Genomic DNA, 21,356 nt, shown 5'->3' with positions numbered 1-21,356 from the left:
CTTTCATACCTAGTTTGACTCTGTTGAACATTATTTTTTCTTCTCCACTGACTAACCACCCCTCCTCCCCCAAGCCAAATCCCAACTTTTAGTTTTAACACATTTTTTATGTGAATTTTACAGTTGTAGTATCTCTGTGTCTCCAGCATCAGAGAAATGCTTGAAACATGGAAAGTGCTTAATAAACATTTTCTGAGTACTTAAAAGAGAGTGGAACACAGGTGTGAGATGGCATTAAAACTTAGACCCACAACCCCGCAAGTAACCCTCAGTTTGTTCTCCATATTTATGAATCTCTTCTGTTTTGTCCCCCTCCCGGTTTTTATATTATTTTTGTTTCCCTTCCCTTATGTTCATCTTTTTGTCATATGATTTTTTGTGGGAGGGGGGATGGGCTAAATTGGTAAGGGGCACTAAGGAATACACTCCTGAAATCATTGTTGCATTATATGCTAACTAATTTGGATGTAAATTAAAAAATATAATTAAAACTTAGACCCATGGTCCTGGCCGCGCCTGGGCTGTACAGAACTGCGCATGTGCAGTGCAAGGCCATCCTCTGTGAAGCCACTGCTGGTTGAACCTGGACCTGAGGGCCTGCTTGTTGGTTTCAGTCCAAGATTGAGGTTTTAAAATTCCTTACCTTTCCTGATATTGACACTCCACATGTACTTGGAGAGCAGAGTTTCTGTTCTGGAAGCTGGAAAAACCTCCACAAAGTTGTCTCTCTTAGAGAACTTTAGTAATAGTGCTATTTCTTCCTGAAGAAAACCTTGTGATAGAAGAAGCATTGCTAATACGCCTAAGTGCTCAGTGATTTAAACTGGACACTCTCAAAACATTTTCACCTACCCCAATGGACCTTTATAATGCATCTGTGTCATTATCTTTATTTCTAAAAATAGCAAAAACCAGAGCCATTGGGGAAAAAAGATCCAAAAGAGAGACAAATCCTATACATAATTAATGCATTAGAATGCCAAAACGACTGAACAGCGGAAAGAGAGGGACAGAGAGACATCGATGAACAAAGAGGAAAACTGAGAACAAAAGAAAACAGGTATCTGCTCTTCATTTGTGGGTTTCTCATCTTTTCCTCACCTTTTATACAGAACAGACCAATCGTGGAGCTGGCAGCTGCTTGACGGATGGTGGGCAGGGTGTCACAGAAGTGAGGAGCCAGGAGGCCGAGGAGTGAGCCGATCTTAAAGTGTTCTGGAGCCTGGAGGATAAAGGAGATGGGGCGCAAGTTGATAGGGAGGCTTGACATCCCAGGATATTCCCAACAGCACTGGAGATGAAGTCCCTTATTTTCCCCCTAAAGGTCCTTAGAATGAAATTGAATCTTGGACTTTCCCTTTTAGGGCAGTGGAAAAGTGAGCCGGCAAGCATGTAAAGGCAGCCAGATAGTTTAATCCTAGTGTCCTTGCCTCACTCTGGGGTCAGGCGACACCTCTCAGGTGCTTCTCCGGAAAGCACTCCATTCTGGGACTGGAGATCCATCATGCACAAGTTTGGAATTCCAGAGGCCTCAGCTGATCCCTACTGTCAGCAAAGGATGAAATCTATTCACTGCTGGGGATTACTTACCTCCACATCATTTGTCAGCACTTGTGTGGTGATCTGGAAGGCTCTTTCTCTTTCCCAGTCTTTTTGTGAAACAAGCCACATTCGGAGAAGCTGTTGGTCAAAGAATAAATGTCCTTTCCTTAGCACTCCTCATATTCACTCATTCTCATTCTCTGGCTCCTGCTGTCTCTGCCTCTTCTGTAACGGTGCTCACCTCCCACAAACAATTTTAAGAGGACTGGCCCTATGTGGTGGGTTAAATGGGTCAGGCTGGACATCTCCCTGGGAAGAGGATGAGGTAGAGTCTGGAGTGTCACCTTGCAGCACAGATGAGGGGATGTGGGAATCAGTTTGAGCAGTGGCCCTACTCACATTGAACATTTCTTGACAGTCCTCCGCTTTCACATTATCCCACATCATGGTCCTCAGCAGCCTTCCCAGAGCATCCATGGATCGTTCGTAGAGAAACTGAAATCCAAAGTGAGCATGAGTGTCAGGCTCCAGCGGGAGAGTAGAGTCCCACTGTAGTTCTTGATTTTACTCAGGCCTCACCCCCACGTACATGGATGTGCTCCTTGTCCTTATCTGTTTCGCCTTCATCTTTGAGTTTTTCCAGAGGTGGAAGGGGAAGCAGCCTCCGAATAGTCTCTTCAAGAATATTGAGATGGTCATTTAGTGAGAGCTGAGGCTTCAGTTTGCTGAAACGAGAACCATGTAGAGGGATGGACGTTAGGATGACAAACAAAACATAGCCCGGAAGAGTACCCAAGAACTGCCAACCATACCTGAAGGGGTCAGATATGTTTGCCGACATGTTGGAATGTCGAGGGAGGTGGTGACAGAAGCAGGGAGAGGTTGGGCACATGGAATCAGACTGTACTGGCGTGCATAGTCAACATGCCTCATTTCTAATTTATTAGAGTGATGAACAAATAATCCCTAGCTTTGTGGTATTTAACCCTTTATTATATGATCTGTGATAACATTAACCCACTTGTTTTTTCTAGTGCTCATGGGGTGTGTGTGTGTGTGTGTGTGTGTGTGTTGGGTGGGGGGAATTCTAAATTTGGAGCAGTGATTTTTATCCATTTCCTATGTCTTCTCAGGTTATAACTGGTGTCACACATACTATAGGTACTCATGAATGTACCTATAGTAATGACATTGTAATCATCCTTCCTTCCCCCTCCCTTCCTCCCTCCTTTCTATTCTCTTTCCTTTCCTTCCTTCATTCCCTTCTTTCTTTCTTTCAGGTATTTACTATAAACATCACGAAGGTATGAGCCTAGACATAACGTGGAAAAATGTAAATGTTCGATAAACATGAAAATCCCCATTTATTATTTAATAAATGTAAATCAAGACAATAAAATGCCACTTGTCAGCTACCAAATTAGCAAAGAAATTGAAAATGATGACATGGTTGGGGCAGGGTGAAATTGGTTCTCTCACAGGGGAATAAAAGTCAGTACCAGCTGGGGCAGGTCAGTTGAAAGTGTTAAATATGTTGAACAGTCTTTTCATCTTTATTGTCTGGCTGACTTAAAAAAAAATCAACTTATTGAGGCAAAATTTATGCACAACAAGCTTCATCCAGTTAAAAGTGTGCAATTAAATGGGTTTTGCACCCATGAAACCACCACTATAATCAATATAGAACACCTAGATTTTTCCTTATGCCCTTTTACAGTTCATCTCTTCCTTCACTCTAGCCCCTGAAAACCGATTGGTTTTCAGTAATTAGAGATTGGTTTGCCAGTTCTATAGGCGTGCTGTCCAAATGAGGGTAGTCTCTAGCGACAGGCAGCTATCCAATACGTGAGTTGTGGCTAGACTGAATGAAGACATGCTGTAATTCTAAAACGCACTGGATTTTGAAGATTTTGTATGAAAAATCATGTAAACTATCTCATTACATTGTTAAATATCAAATACATGTTGAAATGATAATATACTGAATATATCGGATTAAGTAAAATTGTTATTAACATTAATGTTTCTTTTCACTCTTTTAAAAGTGGCTACCAGAAAATTTTAAGTGACATATGTGACTTGCATTATATTTCTACTTGACAACATTATTTTAGTGCCTAGCTAACTTTTAGTTTATCTTCCACATTTATTTATCTGAGCTTTCTTCAAACTTCACGTATCTTTGTAAACATGGCAACCTGTGCCTTCTCTTAGTTGCTTCTTGCTACAGTTTAGGAGATTATGTGGGTATGTTTTTGCATCTATTTTCCCCAGTATACAAAGCCATATTTTGTTAATGGTTATCTTTTTTGAATCTAGCTCAATGCCTGGTACATGGATGACATTGAATACTATTTATTGAACTAAATTGTCAACTTTTTTTTTTAATTTTTTTTTTCAACGTTTATTTATTTTGGGACAGAGAGAGACAGAGCATGAACGGGGGAAGGGCAGAGAGAGAGGGAGACACAGAATCGGAAACAGGCTCCAGGCTCTGAGCCATCAGCCCAGAGCCTGATGCGGGGCTCGAACTCACGGACCGCGAGATCATGACCTGGCTGAAGTCGGATGCTTAACCGACTGCGCCACCCAGGCGCCCCTAAATTGTCAACTTTTTTTTTTTTAATTGTCAACTTTTATAATTAAAAGTTCAGAGAGCACTTTTTGCATAAAGTGTTCACCAAAATATTATTTATAGTTTTTATTTTTTAATGTTTTATTTATTCTTGAAAGAGAGAGAGAGAGAGAGACAGAGAGACAGAGCATGAGCAGGGGAGGGGCAGAGCGAGAGAGGGAGACATAGAATCCAAAGCAGGCTCCAGGCTCTGAGCTGTCAGCACAGAGCCCAACGCAGGGATCGAACTCACAATCCGTGAGATCATGACCTGAAGTCTGATGCTCAACCAGCTGAGCCACCCAGGCACCCCTGTTTATAGTTTTAAAAACTGACAATTAACTATAGCAAGAGGAGGTTGATTAAATAATGAGATATATCTATACAGTAAGTCATTAAACAGCCATTAAAAATGCTGTTTGTTACCTCAACATAATAAAGGCTATATATGAAAAGGCTACAGCTAATATCATGTTAATGGTGAAAGACTGTAAACTTTTCCTCTGACATTTAGAGGAAAATCTAAGATCAGAGACAAGATAAGGATGCTTGCTTTTGCCACTTTTATTTAACATAATACTGAAAGTGCCAGCCAGAGCTATTAGGCAATAAAAAGAAATAAAAGCCATGTAGATTGGAAAGAAGAAGCAAAATTATCTCTGTTTGCAGAAGATATGATCTTATATATAGAAAACCCTAGGGTGCCTGGGTGGCACCCTAGTTGGTTAAGCGTCCAACTTTGGCTCAGGTCATGATCTAGCAGTTTGTGAGTTCGAGTCCTGCATTGGGCTCTGTGCTGACAGCTCAGAGCCTGGAGTCTGCTTTGGCTTCTCTGTCTCCCTCTCTTTCTCTGACCTTCTCCTGCTTGTGCTCTATCTCTGTCTCTCAAAAATAAATAAACAGTAAAAAAAAATAGAAAACCCCAACATTCACAAAAAAATTATTAGAATAAAACAAATTCAACAATGGCGTAGAATACAAAATCAACACATACCAATCAGTTGTGTTACTACATTGACAATGAATAATCAAAAAGGAAATTAACAATTCCTTTTACAATAGCATCAAAAAGAATAAAATACTTTATTTAACCAAGGGAGTGAAAGACTTGTACACTGAAAACCACAAAAGGTTGCTAAAGGAAATTTAAAAAGACACAAATAAATGGAAAAACATCCCATGTTCATTGATTTGGGTGCTTACTTTTGTTAAGGTATCCATACTACCCAAAGCAGATTATAGATTTAATGTAATCTCCATCAAAATCCCACTTTTTGTAGAAATGGAAAATCCATCCTAAAATTCATATGAAATCTCAAAGGACCCCAAATAGCCAAAATAATCTTGAAAAAGGACCAAGTTGGAGTTCTCACACTTCCTGGTTTCAAAGATTATTACAAAAACCACAGTAATCAAAACAGTGTGGTTCTGGCATAAAGAGACAGACATACATAGACTAATGGAATAGAGAGCCCTGGAATAAACTCTGGGATACATGGTCACAAGGGTCCAAGACCATTCAGTGAGGGAAAGGAAAGTCTTTTCAATAGTGTTGGGAAAACTGGATATCCACGTACAACAAATGAAGTTGGGACCCTTACCTTATTCCATATACAAAAATCAAGGCAAAATGGACCAAACACCTAAATGTATGAGCTAAAACTCTTCAACTCCTGGAAGAAAACTTTGAGAGAAAGCTTAATGATATTGGATTTGGCAATGATTTCTTGGATATGACACTAAAAGCACAGATAACAAAAGGGAAAATAGACAAATGGAAAATAGACAGTAGACAAATAAAAATTAAAGCTTCTGTGCATCAAAGGACACAATGAATACAGTAAAAAGACAATCTATGGAATGGGAGAAAATATTTACAAATCACATATCTGGTAAGGAGCTTATAACCACAATATACAAAGAACTCTGACAACTCAACAACAAAAAACAAAGACTCAATTACAAAAATGGACAAAAGAAGTAAACATTTTTCCAAAGAATACGTAAAGATAGGTAATGAGCATATGAAAAGATGCTGAAAGTTGCTAAATCATTAGAGAAATGCAACTCAAAACCACAATGAGATTCTAAGGATGGCTGCTGTTAAAAATAAACCAGAAAATGACAAGTATTGGCAAAAATATGGAAAAATTAGAACCCTTATGCACTGTTGATGGGAGTATGAAATGGTGCCATTGCTACAGAAAACAGTATGGTGCTTCCTTAAAAAATTAAAAATAGAATTCTCATATGATCCAGCAATCCTACTTTTTTTTTTTTTTTTTTAAATTTTTTTTTTTCAACTTTTTTTTTATTTATTTTTGGGACAGAGAGAGACAGAGCATGAACGGGGGAGGGGCAGAGAGAGAGGGAGACACAGAATCGGAAACAGGCTCCAGACTCTGAGCCATCAGCCCAGAGCCCGACGCGGGGCTCGAACTCCCGGACCGCGAGATCGTGACCTGGCTGAAGTCGGACGCTTAACCGACTGCGCCACCCAGGCGCCCCCAGCAATCCTACTTTTATGTGTATACGCAAAAGAATTAAAAGCAAGGACTGGAAAAGATATTTAGGCACCCATGTTTGTTAGTGGAATTATTCACAAGAATCAAACCATGGACACAACCCAAGCATCCATTGGGTGAATGGATTAACAAAATATGGTGTATATATTAAAGGGAATATTATTCAGCCTTAAAAAGGAATGAAATTTTGACACAGGTTATCATATGGATGGACATTATTCTAGTGAAATAAGAAAGGCACAAAAAGACAAATACTGCATGATCCCATTATATGAGGTAGCTAAAATACATATTCATAGAGACAGAAGGTAGAATGGTGTTTGCCAGCTCTGGTGGGAGGAGGGAACAGGGAGTTGTTTAACGTGTATAGAGCTTCAGTTTTGCAAGATGAAAAGAATTCCTGAGGTTGATTGAACAACAATATGATTATACTTAACACTGCTGCACTATGCACTTAAAAAATAGTTAAGATGATACATTTTTTGGGTATTTCACAACAATTAAAATATTTCTTAAACAAATTTTTTATGCTTATTTATTTTTGAGAGAGACACACACACACACACACACACACAATGTGGTGAGGAGCAGAGAGAGAGGGAGACAGAAGATCTGAAGCGGTCTCTGCACTGACAGCCCGGAGTCCAATGCAGGGCTCGAACTCACAAACTGTGAGATCATGACCCGAGCCGAAATCGGTTGCTCAACCGACTGAGCCACCCAGGCACCCCTCCAATTAAAATATTTTTTAAAAACAATGAAAAAAGAATAATGTTTGTAAAGAATGGTAATAACATGGGAATATGTAAGGTGAAATAAGGAAAGACAGGATGCACGATCGTATGTAGAGCACGATCTCAACTTTACTTAAAACGAAGAATAGGGTATGAATTGAAGGACACATACCAAAATGTTGAAAATAGGGGGAAATTATTATTATTATTTTTTTAAAGGATTATTTATTTTAGAGAGAGAGAGAGCACAAGCTGAGGAGGGGCAGAGAGAGAGGGGGACAGAGGATCCAGGATCTGAAGTGGGCCCTGTGCTGACAGCAGAGAGCTCGATGCGGGGCTCAAACTCACAAACTTTGTGAGATCATGACCTGAGCTGAAGTCGGCTGCTCAACTGACTGAACCACCTGGGAGCCCAAAGTTTTTATTATTTTTAAAAACTTTCTACAGTTTCTAAGTTTTAACAATGAATTTGTATTTCTTTACTGCAGGGGGAAAATATTATTTTAAAATTTTGATTAAGGGGCGCCTGGGTGTCTCAGTCGGCTAAGCGGCCGACTTCGGCTCAGGTCATGATCTCGCGGTCCATGAGTTTGAGCCCCGCGTTGGACTCTGTGCTGACAGCTCAGAGCCTGGAGCCTGTTTCAGATTCTGTGTCTCCCTCTCTCTGACCCTCCCCTGTTCATGCTCTGTCTCTCCCTGTCTCAAAAATAAATAAATGTTAAAAAAAGAATTTAAAAATAAAATAAAACAAAATTTTGATTAAAATTATTTTCTTCTTTAGGTTTATTTCTACTAACCAACTAAAATATGATTAGGGCTTTCGTAAGTTTTTTTTTAATGTTTATTTTTGTGTAAGAGAGAGACAGAGCATGAGTAGGGGAGGGGCAGAGAGAGAGGGAGACACAGAATCCATAGCAGGCTCCAGGCTCTGAGCTGTCAGCATTGAGCCCCACGTGGGACTCAAACTCATGAACCTTGAGATCATGACCTGAGCTGAAGTCAGACACTTAACCGACTGAGACACCCAGGTGCCCCAGGGCTTCATAAATTTTTAATTGGAATATTAAAATTTGCCTACAGACCAAAGTCTAGGAAAAGAAATTTCCTTTTGCACCAAAACTTCAATCCTGATGTATCAGTAAGTCTCACTCCTCTAAGTTGCTCTTTCTCCCTCTTGGTTATCAAATGGTCGGGCTCTTAGTCAGTTCTGTAAGTCTGAAAAGAGGGAGAAGCCCCAATTTGAAATAGCCCATCCATGAGCTGTGTTCACTTTGGGAAGGGTGCACTGGTGTATCCACTGACTGAGAAGTCAGTTGATCTGAAGGAGGATATTGGGAAGGAAATATTTTTCTCAATGAGAGCAAGAAAAATTCTCTAAAATTCTCTACCTGAGGTATCTAATGGCGATTAAAGCTTTCCACCGAACAGGGCTAGCTAAGGAATCCAGGGGCTCATCCCTGATGAAGTCCTGTAACACAAACAAGGAGGTGAAATATTTTAGAAAGGGGAGTTTCCACATGCAGCTGCAATCCCATTGGACCACTGGGTGCCCTTGGTCCAAAATATGGCAGAGATCTGTTTGTTCCCTGGGACTGGCAAGTTTTACCCACTTAAAAAAAGACAGCTCTGTGCTCTTGGTAACAGACTTTTCATGGCCTTGCCCATGTCCTCTCTGCCCACTCACCAGCATGTAACCCAGTAGCACCTCCTTGTAGGAGAACTTGAACCCTTGATCCTCAGCATCTTGGACAGCAATGCCAATCTCAGTGATACTTCTTGTGAAACTCATTTGCAGATCCATGTCCTAAAATGAAAGGATTCACAGTGCCAGCCAAAGTCTTGGGTACCACACCTGGTTCTATAAACCCAGTTCTTGACCTAGGGTTGAACTATGTGCCCAGACAGAACTGAGAATCTGTTTCTTTTTCCTTCTCTACCTCAGTTTAGGATCAAAGTTGCAGGGAAATTAAAAAAACAAAGGTCAATTTCTACTCCTTCCACCCCCTACCCCCCACCCCCCCATAGATTGAGGTTCTATAAGGCAGTGGCTTTTAAACTTTTTGGACCATAAACCACACAGTAGGAAACAGTTTACAATTCCATTCTGTACTTACATTCTATCTATCTATCTATCTATCTATCATCTATCTATCTAAATATAATATATATAATAACTGAAACAAAAGTTTTATGACACTTATTGCTATGTACAATGTTCTCTTCTATTTTATTTCATTAAAAAATTTGCTGGTGCGGTCTATTAAATCTATTACATTGAAATCATAGTCTACTGGTGGGTCACAGCCCATAGTTCTAAAAATACTGTTCTAGTTTGCAGTCTAACTTTCAAACTACCTGCAACCAAATATAGCTCCATGTTCTGTCCTAGATTAAGCTCAGGGATCCTGGCTTCAGAATTGGATTAATTAGTTATATATTGGGATCCTTTCCTCTGGAATCAAACCAAGAGGACTTATATGCTTCCTGCATTTCCAGGGAACATACTTGGTATTCAAATGTATTTGTATCAAATACATCATATACATATATCAAATACATATATCAAATATATTGCATACCTTATTCATCACAGACATGCCCAGAACCTGAAAACCAAAGGCAAAAGCAGATATAGAGCCGCAGTTAGAGAGTTCCCTTACACCAGCAAAAAGACCCACCCACCAACCTGAAAACAAGAGTGAAGCAGGACACGGAGTCTTGCCAAGGAGTGGGTGCTGTTCACTCCCTCCCCTATTTCCAAAGTGAGGTCCTGTACATTGGCAGACATTTTCCCCAGGTGAGTCTGATCTACAGAACGCAGCATAAAGATATCAGGCGTTTGGGTTTCAAGCCTCACAATTAAAAGAGACTCTACCAGATTTTGGTAAGAAAAAGGATAGAGGCTGTTGGCAGAAAGACCAGAGAAAAGCTATAGAATGAAAGTAATAAGGGAGCTGACTTTGGAAGGAGATATAGTCAGTTCTGCTATGATGCTTGCATTGAAAATGCAATTTTGTTCCAGTGAAATTGATATGTGAGTAAATACTTCTGATGTATTCTGAATTTTGTGTTTGCTTATGCACAGTTTGGTCCATGACAGCAAAAGGTGAACAAGCTGAATTGAACTGCATAGGAATACTCACACAACACCTCAAACACGCCAGCTGCCTCAGTTTACCATGGTAAGAGCTGCTTCCCATACAAATCTGGCATTCTAGCTGTCTGTCTGATTTCAAACGACCCTTCTTTATACCACCATTTCATAATAACTCACAACTTTCACAATTGAATTCATGTGTTTTTCAAGGAAAAGTGACATAATTTTTTATAGTACTTAGATATTTCTTAAATGTTTTTTTTTTCTTAAATGGTTTTAAAAATTAGGTTCCTATTTTTTTCTGTGTCATTGATGGGGTTTTTGAATGTTGTGCCTCTTACCCCATTTCCCCCACAATCCTGTGGTTTTTTTGTACTATGTTGTGCATATGCTGTGTTACAGCAGAACTGGCTGTACCTTGAAAATGTACAGTCATCTTATCTAAAACATCTTTATCTCTTTTCCTCTTTTATTTTTATCCTAATTTTCCTCAATGACCGACTAAAAATTAATGTAACAGAAAACATCTTAATGTTTAATGTTTATTTATTTTTGAGAGAGAGACAGAGTATGAGTGGGGAGAGAGAAGAGAGAGAGACCAGAACCTGAAGCAGGCTCCAGGCTCTGAGCTGTCAGCACAGAAGCCTATGCGGGGCTTGAACTCATGAACTGTGAGATCATGACCTGAGCCGAAGTCGGATGCCCAACCAACTGAGCCACCCAGGTGCCCCAGAAAACATCTTTTTTTAAATCGTATTTTTGGTCTTCATCATTGCTTCTCAAATTTTGAGTGCATCAGAATCACCTTTTCAGGAGCACGGCAAAAATACAGATTCATAGATCCATCCCTAAAGGCTGTGATTCATTAGAGATCTCTATTTTTAACAAGCTATCCAGGTAATTGTCATGCAACTGAAGGGTGAGGATCACTGCCCTAATCCCTTTCACTGGCGTATACTTATATCTGTGATATCATGAGTTCCCTGTGTTTCCATTTTTATCACATACACACATGAATAAATATCAAGAGTACAGATTTATCAAGCAGGTGGTGTGTGGAGGGCACAGAAGAGGAGGTAAGACAGCATAAGGTACCATCCCTAACATCAAGGTGCTGACAGTCTGATGTGGGAGCAGATGTGCACGTAATCAGCAGAAGCTTCTGAAACTTGGCTATGGATAAGAATCATTTATAAACCTTTTAAAATTAGAGCTGTCAGACTCCACCCCAGATCTACGGAATCAATCTCCCTGAAAAATGGTTCTGGGAAGCCGTATTTCAAACTTGATCCCAAGGTGATTTTTAGGTGGCTGACCTGGTACTAGTTAGCAAAATGGCTAAATTGACAATATATATAAAGTACTTTATTAAAGATATAAAAAGTACTATGGGGGACAGAAGTGATCAGATGAATTCCAACTCAGATGTGTGGCTCTGAGGCAGGAATATTCCTGGCACGTTTGAAGAGCATCAGCGACAGCCAGGGGGATTGGTATGAATGTGTGTGTTGGGGTGCGTGTGAAATAGTACCTAATGATGTAGACTGCGTAGATTGGTTAATGATGTATTTTTATTCGCTTAAAGATACAGGTATTGTGGGGCACCTGGGTAAAGAGTCGGTTGAGTGTCTGACTTTGGCTCAGGTCATGATCTCACGGTTCAGTTCTGTGAGTTTGAGCCCCACATCGGGCTCTGCACTGACAGCACAGAGCCTGCCTCAGGTCCTCTGTCTCCCTCTCTCTCTGCCTCTTCCCTGCTCATGTTCTGTCCCCCTCTCTCTCAAGAATAAATAAACATTAAAAAAATTTAAAAAGATACACGTATTTCGCTTACTATTTGTGAGGCACTGTTTTATGTGGTTTATCTATACCACGTAAAAGGTTGAACAACTACCATTAGTAACACTTCAGAGACTATTGCAGGGAAGTAATGAATCTGTAATGCCCTAATGAGGTACTGGAGTAATTTTAAGTTTGATTCGAGGGAGACTGCTATGGGTACTTACCTAGGAAGGTATCATGGGACATGAACTGCCCAAGGTTTTGGAAAGAAACAAATTACCTGACCCTGTTTTGTTATGAAAAAAAATTTTTTTTGGTCTTACATTCTCATCTTCCAAATATACCAGGTCTTGTCTTGCCTTTGGCCTGTATCTTTTGAGCATGAATATTCCCAAGAGGTGAGCCCCTCCAAGGTTTGGGAACCCCAGCCTAGAAATCCAGGCAGCCCTGTGCTAGCCATTACCTGAGAGCACTGGCCATAAAGAAATAGGACTTGGGATACGATGTCTTGATCAAGCCTGGTGAGGAGTTGACCCTTAGGAGCATGGAGGGCCACAGCTCCGTAGATTACCATGACATCAGTCTTGGTGAGGCTCTTTTTCCCAGAAAAAATACCCTGAAAGAGAGACATAAAAACTATGATTGAAGGTGTCGCCTTCCTTCCATGTTGTTTCCTAATTCTATGGACCACTACAGGGATTAAGAAATGAGACTGCGATGATGAAAATTAGTCTAAAACTGATATGCTTGCTTGGTCAAATTTAAACACCCAAAACTATGTTGTGGATCTATCAGGCTTTAAAAGAGGTCCCCATGGGAAAGCGTGTATTAATTTTTACTTATTACATCTCTTTCCTTCAGGGGAAGCAGTGTACACAATGGAAACTGACCAGGAGGCCTGAACAGTTGGTAGAGGGACAAACCTAGGCACACACAGAATTCCTTAGGACCTTTCGAGTCAGCAATAGTGATAGAAAATGGAGTAGGTCTGTCAGATAGCTGGTCATGCTACAGGGCCTGGGCTCAGGCAATTCTCACCTGGACTACAGACCTGGGGACAGGAAGAGGCTGTTCACTGATGGGATCAGTGTCGTTTGCCCTTGCAGTGACCAAAAGCTTTGGGACGGAAAGTTGTTCTTTTTACCTTACATCGATTCATGAAAAACTTTTCCCGATCTTGGAATGTCTTAAGAACTTTTAAAACAGTATCCAAGTGATTCTCAGCGCAGTATCCTAAAATAGATGTTATTCCCTAAAGTCAGAAAAGATAGGAGTTTTGAGTTTAACCATTCACTTATTCAACAAATATTTATGGAACGCCTATTATGTGGCAGGCACTCTTCTAGGTGCTGGGGAGACAACAGTGAACAGAACACACTGAACTCCCTTTCCTTGTAGTGCACACAACCAGGGGGAAATGACAGGGGAATAACTTTAAATAAGCACATAAATTTGCTAAATATGTAAATATATAGTATTTCAATGGTGAGAAGTGCTATGGACAGAAGGAAAACAAGAAAAGAGAATAGCACTGTAGGTTGGGGCATTTTCAATTTAAATAGGTGGAAGTCTTCATTAACAGGGTAACATTGAGTAGTGTTCTAAAATGAATGAGGGAACAAGCCATTGGACTGGGTGGGAAGGAGAGTTCCAAACAGGATGGGGGAAATGGTGTTAGAAATAATTCCAAGAGCAATAAATGATCACATCTGACAAGGAGAAGATAAATAATAAAAAAGCAGTCTCAAAAGTTCAGTAAGTCTAGTGGTTTCTGACCATTTAATATGGAAGATAGAATCCTAAACATCTTAAAATTTCTGAGGACAATGTATAACAAAATACACTACAAAATTTTTTTTATACTAGGTGGTCTTTATTAGCCTGGGAATTTTTAAAATTTATTTTTAATTTTTTTTAACACACTCTCCTTCCTCCACATTCACATATACTCTGCAGCTTAGGCCAGGGTAGGGAATAGGTAAAAGTGCTTTGAAAAAGCTCTCTAGGGGCGCCTGGGTGGCGCAGTCGGTTGAGCGTCCAACTTCAGCCAGGTCACGATCTCGCAGTCCAGGAGTTCGAGCCCCGCGTCAGGCTCTGGGCTGATGGCTCAGAGCCTGGAGCCTATTTCCGATTCTGTGTCTCCCTCTCTCTCTGCCCCTCTCCCGTTCATGCTCTGTCTCTCTCTGTCCCAAAAATAAATAAATGTTGAAAAAAAAAAAAAGAAAAAGCTCTCTAGGTTATGCTTATGTTTTCTCTAGGTTGAAAATCAATAGCATCTAAGGTTATTTTCAGCTTGTAAATTCAATGATTTTGATATTTATGATTTAAGTTAAAAAATCAAGGCCAAAATATACTAAAAATACTTTTTATTAAGAATAATTGAAATTCATTTTTCAATACTTTCACAAACCTGGTTAAATAATGAAGCATTGATCCTGGGATGCAAGTGTGGTTCAATATTCACAAATCAGTGAATGTGATATACCACATCAATGAAAGGGTGAAAACCTTTTCAATAGATGCAGAAAAAGCGTTTGACAAAGTACACCCATTCATGATAAAAACCCTCAATAAAGTAGGTTTAGAGGGAACATACCTAAACATACCTAAACATGAAAAACCCAGAGCTAACATCATACTCAATGGTAAAAAACTTAAGAGCTTTTCCCTTAAGACCAGGAACAAGACAAGGATGTCTACCCTCACCACTTTTATTCAACATAGTACTGAGAGTCCTAGCCACAGCAATCAGGCAAGTGAAAGAAATAAAAGGCATCCAAATTGATAAGGAAGAAATAAAATTTTCACTATTTGCAGACAACATGATGGTATGCATAGAAAATCCTAAAGACTACAAAAAAACTACTAGAAATGGTAAATGCATTCAGTAAGGTCACAGGACACAAAAACAGTATAGAGAAATCTGTTGCATTTCTACACACTAATAATGAAGTAGCAGAAAGAGAAATTAAGAAAACAATTTCATTTACAATTGCACCAAAAATAATAAAACACCTAGGAATAAACTTAACTAAGGACATGTAAGACATGCACTCTGAAAACTATAACACTGATGAAAGAAATTGAAGACAGCACAAATGGGAAGCTATTCCATCCTCATAGATTGGAAGAACAAATATTGTTAAAATGTCCACATTACCCAAAGTAATCTACAGACTTAATGAAATCCCTATCAAAATACCAACAGCATGTTTCACAGAACTAGAACAAATAACCTTAACATTTGTATTGGAACTACAGGAGTGCCTGGGTGGCTCAGTCAGTTAAGCCTGCAACTCTTGATTTCAACTCTGGTCTTGATCTCATGGTTTGTGAGATCAAGCCCCACATCAGGCTCTGTGCTGACAGCACAGAGCCTGTTTGGGATTCTCTCTCTCTGACCCCCCCCCACCCACACTCATCATGTTCTCTGCTTCTCTGTCAAAATAAATAAATAAACATTAACAAATTAAAAGAACCTATGCTTCATTCACAGTTGTCCCGTGTCTATAAAAGATACTAAACTTAAAAAAAAAATGGAATGGAGCTACAAAAGACCCTGAATAGCGAAAGCAATTCTGAAAAAGAAGTATAAAACTAGGGCCCTTGGGTGGCTCAGTCAGTTGAGCATCTGACTCTTGGTTTCAGTTTAGGTCATGATCTCATGGTTTGTGGGATTGAGCCCCACGTTGGGACTGCTTGGGATTCTCTCTCTTCTCTCTCTGCCCCTCCCCTCACTTGCTCATGCTCTCTGTCAGATGAATACACAACATTAAAAAAAAAATAAAAAAGTTATAATACTGGAGGTATCACAATTTCAAGATATACTACAAAGCTATAGTATCAAAATATAGACACATAGATCAACAGAACAGAGAGCCCAGAAATGAACCCATGATTATATGGTCAATTAATCTTTGATAAAGGAGGCAAGAATGATGCTGTGAAAACTGGACAGCTACCTACAAAAGAATGAAACTGGACCACCTTCTTACACCATATACAAAAATAAGTCAAAATGGATTAAGGACTTAAATGTGAGACCTGGAACCATAAAAATCTCAGAGTAGAGCATAGACAGTAACTTCTCTGATTTTGGTCATAGCAACATTTTTCTTGGTTTATTTCCTGAGGCAAGGGAAACAAAAGCACAAATAAGCTATTAGGACTACATCAAAATAATTTTATATATATATTGGGCATATATATATATATATATATATATATATATGGCTTTTCCCCCCAAGTTTTTATTTAAATTCCAGTTGGTTAACATACAGTGTAATATTAGTTTCAGGTGTATAATTTGGTGCTTCAACACTTACATACAACACCTGGTGCTCACTACTATAAGTGCCCTCTTAATCCCCATCACCTATTTAACCCATCCCCACCCCCCACCTCCTCTCTGGTAACCATCAGTTTGTTCTTTATAGTTAAGTCTATTTCTTGGTTTGCTTCTCTTCCCCCCACCCCCCATGTTTTGTTGTTGTTGTTGTTGTTTCTTAAATTCCACATGAGTGAAACCCAATAGTATTTGTCTTCTCTGACTTATTTTGCTTAAGATTATACTCTCTAGCTCCATCCACCTTCCTGCAAATGGCAAGATTTCACTTTTTTTTTTAAGACTGAGTAGTGTTCCATTATGTATATATACCAAATCTTCTTTATCCATTCATCAGATAGACATTTGGGTTATTTCCATAATTTGGCTTATTGTTAATAATGCTGCTATAAGCATCAGGGTGCATGGATCACTTCTAATTATTATTTTTGTATTTTTTGGGTAAACACCCAATGCAATTACTGGATCATAGAGTAGTTCTGTTTTTAACGTTTTGAGGAAGCTCCACACTGTTTTCCACAGTGGCTGCACCAGTTTGCATTCCCACCAATAGTGCAGAAGGGTTCTCCTTTCTCCACATCCTCACCAACACCTGTGGTTTCCTGTATTGTTAATTTTAGACTTTCTTACAGGCATGAGGTGATATCTCATTGTAGTTTTGATTTGCATTTCCTTGATGATTGCTGAGTGATGTTGAGCATCTTTTCATGTGTTTGTTGGCCATCTGGATGTCTCCTTTGGAGAAATGTCTTTTCATGTCTTCTGCCCATTTTTGAACTGAATTGTTTTTTGGGGGTATTGAGTTTTATAAGTTTATAAGTTCTTTATGTATTTTGGATACGAACCCTTTATCAGATATGTCATTAGTGAATATCTTCTCCCATTCTGTGGGTTGTATTTTACTTTTGTTGATTGTTTCCTTTGCTAAGCAGAAGCTTTTTATTTTGATGTAGTCCCAATAGTTTCATTTTTGCTTTTATTTCCCTTGCCTCAGGAGACCCATGTAGTAAGAAGTTGTTACAGCTGATGTCAAAGAGGTTACTGCCTGTGTTCTCTTCTAGGATTTTAATGGTTTCCTGTCTCATATTTAGGTCTTTAATCCATTTTTTTAATTTTATTTTTTTAAATTTATATCCAGATTAGCATATAGCACAACAATGACTTCAGGAGTAGATTCCTTAATGCCCCTTACCCATTTAGCCTATCCCCCCTCCCACAACCCCTCCAGTAACCCTCAGTTTGTTCTCCATATTTAAGAGTCTCTTATGTTTTGTCCTGTTTTTATATTATTTTTGTTTCCCTTCCCTTATGTTCATCTGTTTTGTCTCTTAAAGTCCTCAGATGAGTGAAGTCATATGATTTTTGTCTTTCTCTGATTGACCAATTTCACTTAGCATAATACCCTCCATTTCCATCCTCCATTTCCATTTCCATTTTCCTTGCAAATGGCAAGATTTCATTCTTTTTGATTGCTGAGTAATACTCCATTCTAGATATATACCACATCTTCTTTATCCATTCATCCATCAATGGACATTTGGGCTCTTTCCATACTTTGGCTATTGTTGACAGTGCTGCTATAAACATAGGGGTGCATATGTCCCTTCTAAACAGTACACCTGTATCTCTTGGATAAATACCTAGTAGTGCAATTGCTGGGTTGTAGGGTAGTTCTATTTTTAATTTTTTGAGGAACCTTCAGACTGTTTTCCAGAGTGGCTGTACCAGCTTGCCTTCCCACCAATAAAGCAAAAGATCTTCTTTCTCCGCATCCTCACCAACATCTGTTGTTGCCTGAGTTGTTAATGTTAGCCATTCTGACTGGTATAAGGTGGTATCTCATTGTGGTTTTGATTTGTATTTCCCTGATGATGAATGATGTTGAGCATCTTTTCATGTGTCTGTTGGCCATCTGGATATCTTCCTTGGAGAAGTGTTTATTCATGTCTTTTGCCCATTTCTTCACTGGATTATATGTTTTTTGGTGTTGAGTTTGATAAGTTCTTTATAGATTTTGGATACTAACCCTTTATCTGATACATCATTTGCAAATATCTTCTCCCATTCTGTCAGTTGCCTTTTAGTTTTGCTGATGGTTTCCTTTGTTGTGCAGAAGCTTTTTATTTTGATGAGGTCCCAGTAGTTCATTTTTGCTTTTGTTTCCCTTGCCTCTGGAGACGTGTTGAGTAAGAAGTTGCTGCAGCCAAGATCAAAGAGGCTTTTGCCTTCATTATCCTTGAGGATTTTGATGGCTTCCTGTCTAACATTGAGGTCTTTCATCCATTTTGAGTTTATTTTTGTGTATGGTTTAAGAAAGTGGTCCAGGTTAATTCTGCATGTCGCTGTCCAGTTTTTCCAGCACCACTTGTTGAAGAGACTATCTTTATTCCACTGGATATGCATTCCTGCTTTGTCAAAGATGAGTTGGCCATATGTTTGTGGGTCCATTTCTGGGTTCTCTATTCTGTTCCACTGATCTGAGTGTCTGTTCTTGTGTCAGTATCATGCTGTCTTGATGATTACAGCTTTGTAGTATAGCTTGAAGTCTGGGATTGTGATGCCTCCTGCTTTGGTTTTCTTTTTCAAGATCGCTTTGGCTATTCAGGGTCTTTTCTAGTTCCATACAAATTTTAGGATTATTTGTTCTAGCTCTGTGAAGAATGCTGGTGTTATTTTGATAGGGATTACATTGAACATGCAGATTGCTTTGGGTAGTACTGACATTTTAACAATATTTGTTCTTCCTATCCAGGAGCATGGAATGTTTTTCAATTTTTTTGTGTCTTCTTCCATTTCTTTCATAAGTTTTCTATAGTTTTCAGTGTATAAATTTTTCACCTCTTTGGTTAGATTTATTCCTAGGTATTTTATGATTTTTGATGCAATTGTAAATGGGATTGATTCCTTGATTTCTCTTTCTGTTGCTTCATTGTTGGTGAATAGGAATACAGCCGATTTCTGTGCATTGATTTTATATCCTGAAACTTTGCTGAATTCATGAATCAATTCTAGCAGTTTTTTGGTGGAATCTTTTGGGTTTTCCATATAGTGTATCATGTCACCTGCAAAGAGTGAAAGTTTGACCTCCTCCTGGCTGATTCGGTTGCCTTTTATTTCTTTGTGTTGTCTGATTGCAGAGGCTAAGACTTCCAATACTAAGTTGAATAACAGTGGTGAGAGTGGACATCCCTGTCTTTTTCCTGACCTTAGGGGGAAAGCTCTCAGTTTTTCCCCATTGAGGATGATATTAGTGTTGGGTCGTTCATATATGGATTTTATGATCTTGAGGTATGATCCTTCTATCCCTACTTTCTTGAGGGTTTTTATCAAGAAAGGATGCTGTATTTTGTCAAATGCTTTCTCTGCATCTATTGAGAGGATCATATGGTTCTTGTCCTTTCTTTTATTGATGTGATGAATCACGTTAATTGTTTTGCAGATATTGAACCAGCCCTGCATCCCAGGTATAAATCCCACTTGGTCGTGGTGAATAATTTTTTTAATGTATGGATGGATCCATTTGGCTAATATCTTGTTGAGGATTTTTGCATCCATATTCATCAGGGAAATTGGTTTATATTTCTCCTTTTTAGTGGAGTCTCTGTCTGGTTTTGGAATCAAGGTAATGATGGCCTCATGGAAAGAGTTTGGAAGTTTTCCTTCCATTTCTATTTTTTGGGCCAGGTTCAAGAGAATAGATGTTAATTCTTCTTTAAATGTTTGGTAGAATTTCCCTGGTAAGCCATTTAGCCCTGGACTAATTTTTTGGCAGATTTTTGATTACTAATTTGATTTCCTTACTGGTTATGGGTCTGTTCAAATTTTCTATTTCTTCCTGTTTCAGTTTTGGTAGTGTATACGTATCTAGGAATTTGTCCATTTCTTCCAGATTGCCCATTTTATTGGCATATAATTGCTCATAATATTCTCTTGTTATTGTTCTTATTTCTGTTGTGTTGGTTGTGATTTCTCCTCTTTCATTCTTGGTTTTACTTTGGGTCCTTTCCTCTTTCTTTTTGATCAAACTGGCTAGTGGTTTATCAATTTTGTTAATTCTTTCAAAGAACCAGCTTCTGGTTTCATTGATCTGTTCTACTGGTTTTTTTTGGTTTCAATAGCATTAATTTCTGCTCTAATCTTTATTATTTCCTATCTTCTGCTGGTTTGGGGTTTTATTTGCTATTCTTTTTCCAGCTCCTTAAGGCGTAAGTTTAGGTTGTGTATCTGAGATCTTTCTTCCTTCTTCAGGAAGGCCTGGATTGCTATATACTTTCCTCTTATGACTGCCTTTGCTGCATCTCAGAGGTTTTGGGTTGTGGTGCTATCATTTTCATTGACTTCCATATACTTTTAATTTCTTCTTTAACTGCTTGGTTAGCCCATTCTTTCTTTAGTAGGATGTTCTTTAGCCTGCAAGTATTTGTTATCTTTCCAAATTTTTTCTTGTGGTTGATTTCGAGTTTCATAGTGCTGTGGTCTGAAAATATGCACGGTATGATCTCTATCTTTTTGTACTTGTTGAGGGCTGATTTGTGTCCCAGTATGTGATCGATTCTGGAGAACATTCCATGTGCACTGGAGAAGAATACATATTCCATTGCTTAGGATGAAATCTTCTGAATATATCTGTTAAGGCCATCTGGTCCAATGTGTCATTCAAAGCCATTGTTTCCTTGTTGATTTTTTGATTAGACAGTCTGTTGTGAGTAGGGTGTTG

At 38.9% G+C, this 21,356-nt stretch overlaps 1 protein-coding gene across 2 annotated transcripts in view; it reads right to left on the bottom strand.

The window, feature by feature from the left end:
- MROH2B (maestro heat like repeat family member 2B) overlaps nt 1-21,356 on the bottom strand; it is a 72,668-nt gene that overhangs the window by 18,226 nt on the left and 33,086 nt on the right. For both annotated transcript variants that reach the window (XM_043599278.1, XM_043599288.1), the window contains exons 20-28: nt 13,439-13,546; nt 12,758-12,910; nt 9,995-10,021; nt 9,100-9,219; nt 8,804-8,883; nt 2,132-2,267; nt 1,942-2,037; nt 1,591-1,680; nt 1,102-1,222 (exon numbers count right to left, since the gene is read on the bottom strand). In XM_043599278.1, coding sequence (XP_043455213.1) covers nt 1,102-1,222; nt 1,591-1,680; nt 1,942-2,037; nt 2,132-2,267; nt 8,804-8,883; nt 9,100-9,219; nt 9,995-10,021; nt 12,758-12,910; nt 13,439-13,546 — 931 coding nt within the window. The remainder of the gene's footprint in view (nt 1-1,101; nt 1,223-1,590; nt 1,681-1,941; nt 2,038-2,131; nt 2,268-8,803; nt 8,884-9,099; nt 9,220-9,994; nt 10,022-12,757; nt 12,911-13,438; nt 13,547-21,356) is intronic.

The sequence above is a fragment of the Prionailurus bengalensis genome, chromosome A1 (genome assembly GCF_016509475.1).
Source record: "Prionailurus bengalensis isolate Pbe53 chromosome A1, Fcat_Pben_1.1_paternal_pri, whole genome shotgun sequence".
NCBI classification, from domain to species: domain Eukaryota; kingdom Metazoa; phylum Chordata; class Mammalia; order Carnivora; family Felidae; genus Prionailurus; species Prionailurus bengalensis.
Note: the sequence above shows the minus strand (reverse complement) of the source record. Positions and strands in the feature narration are given on the sequence as shown.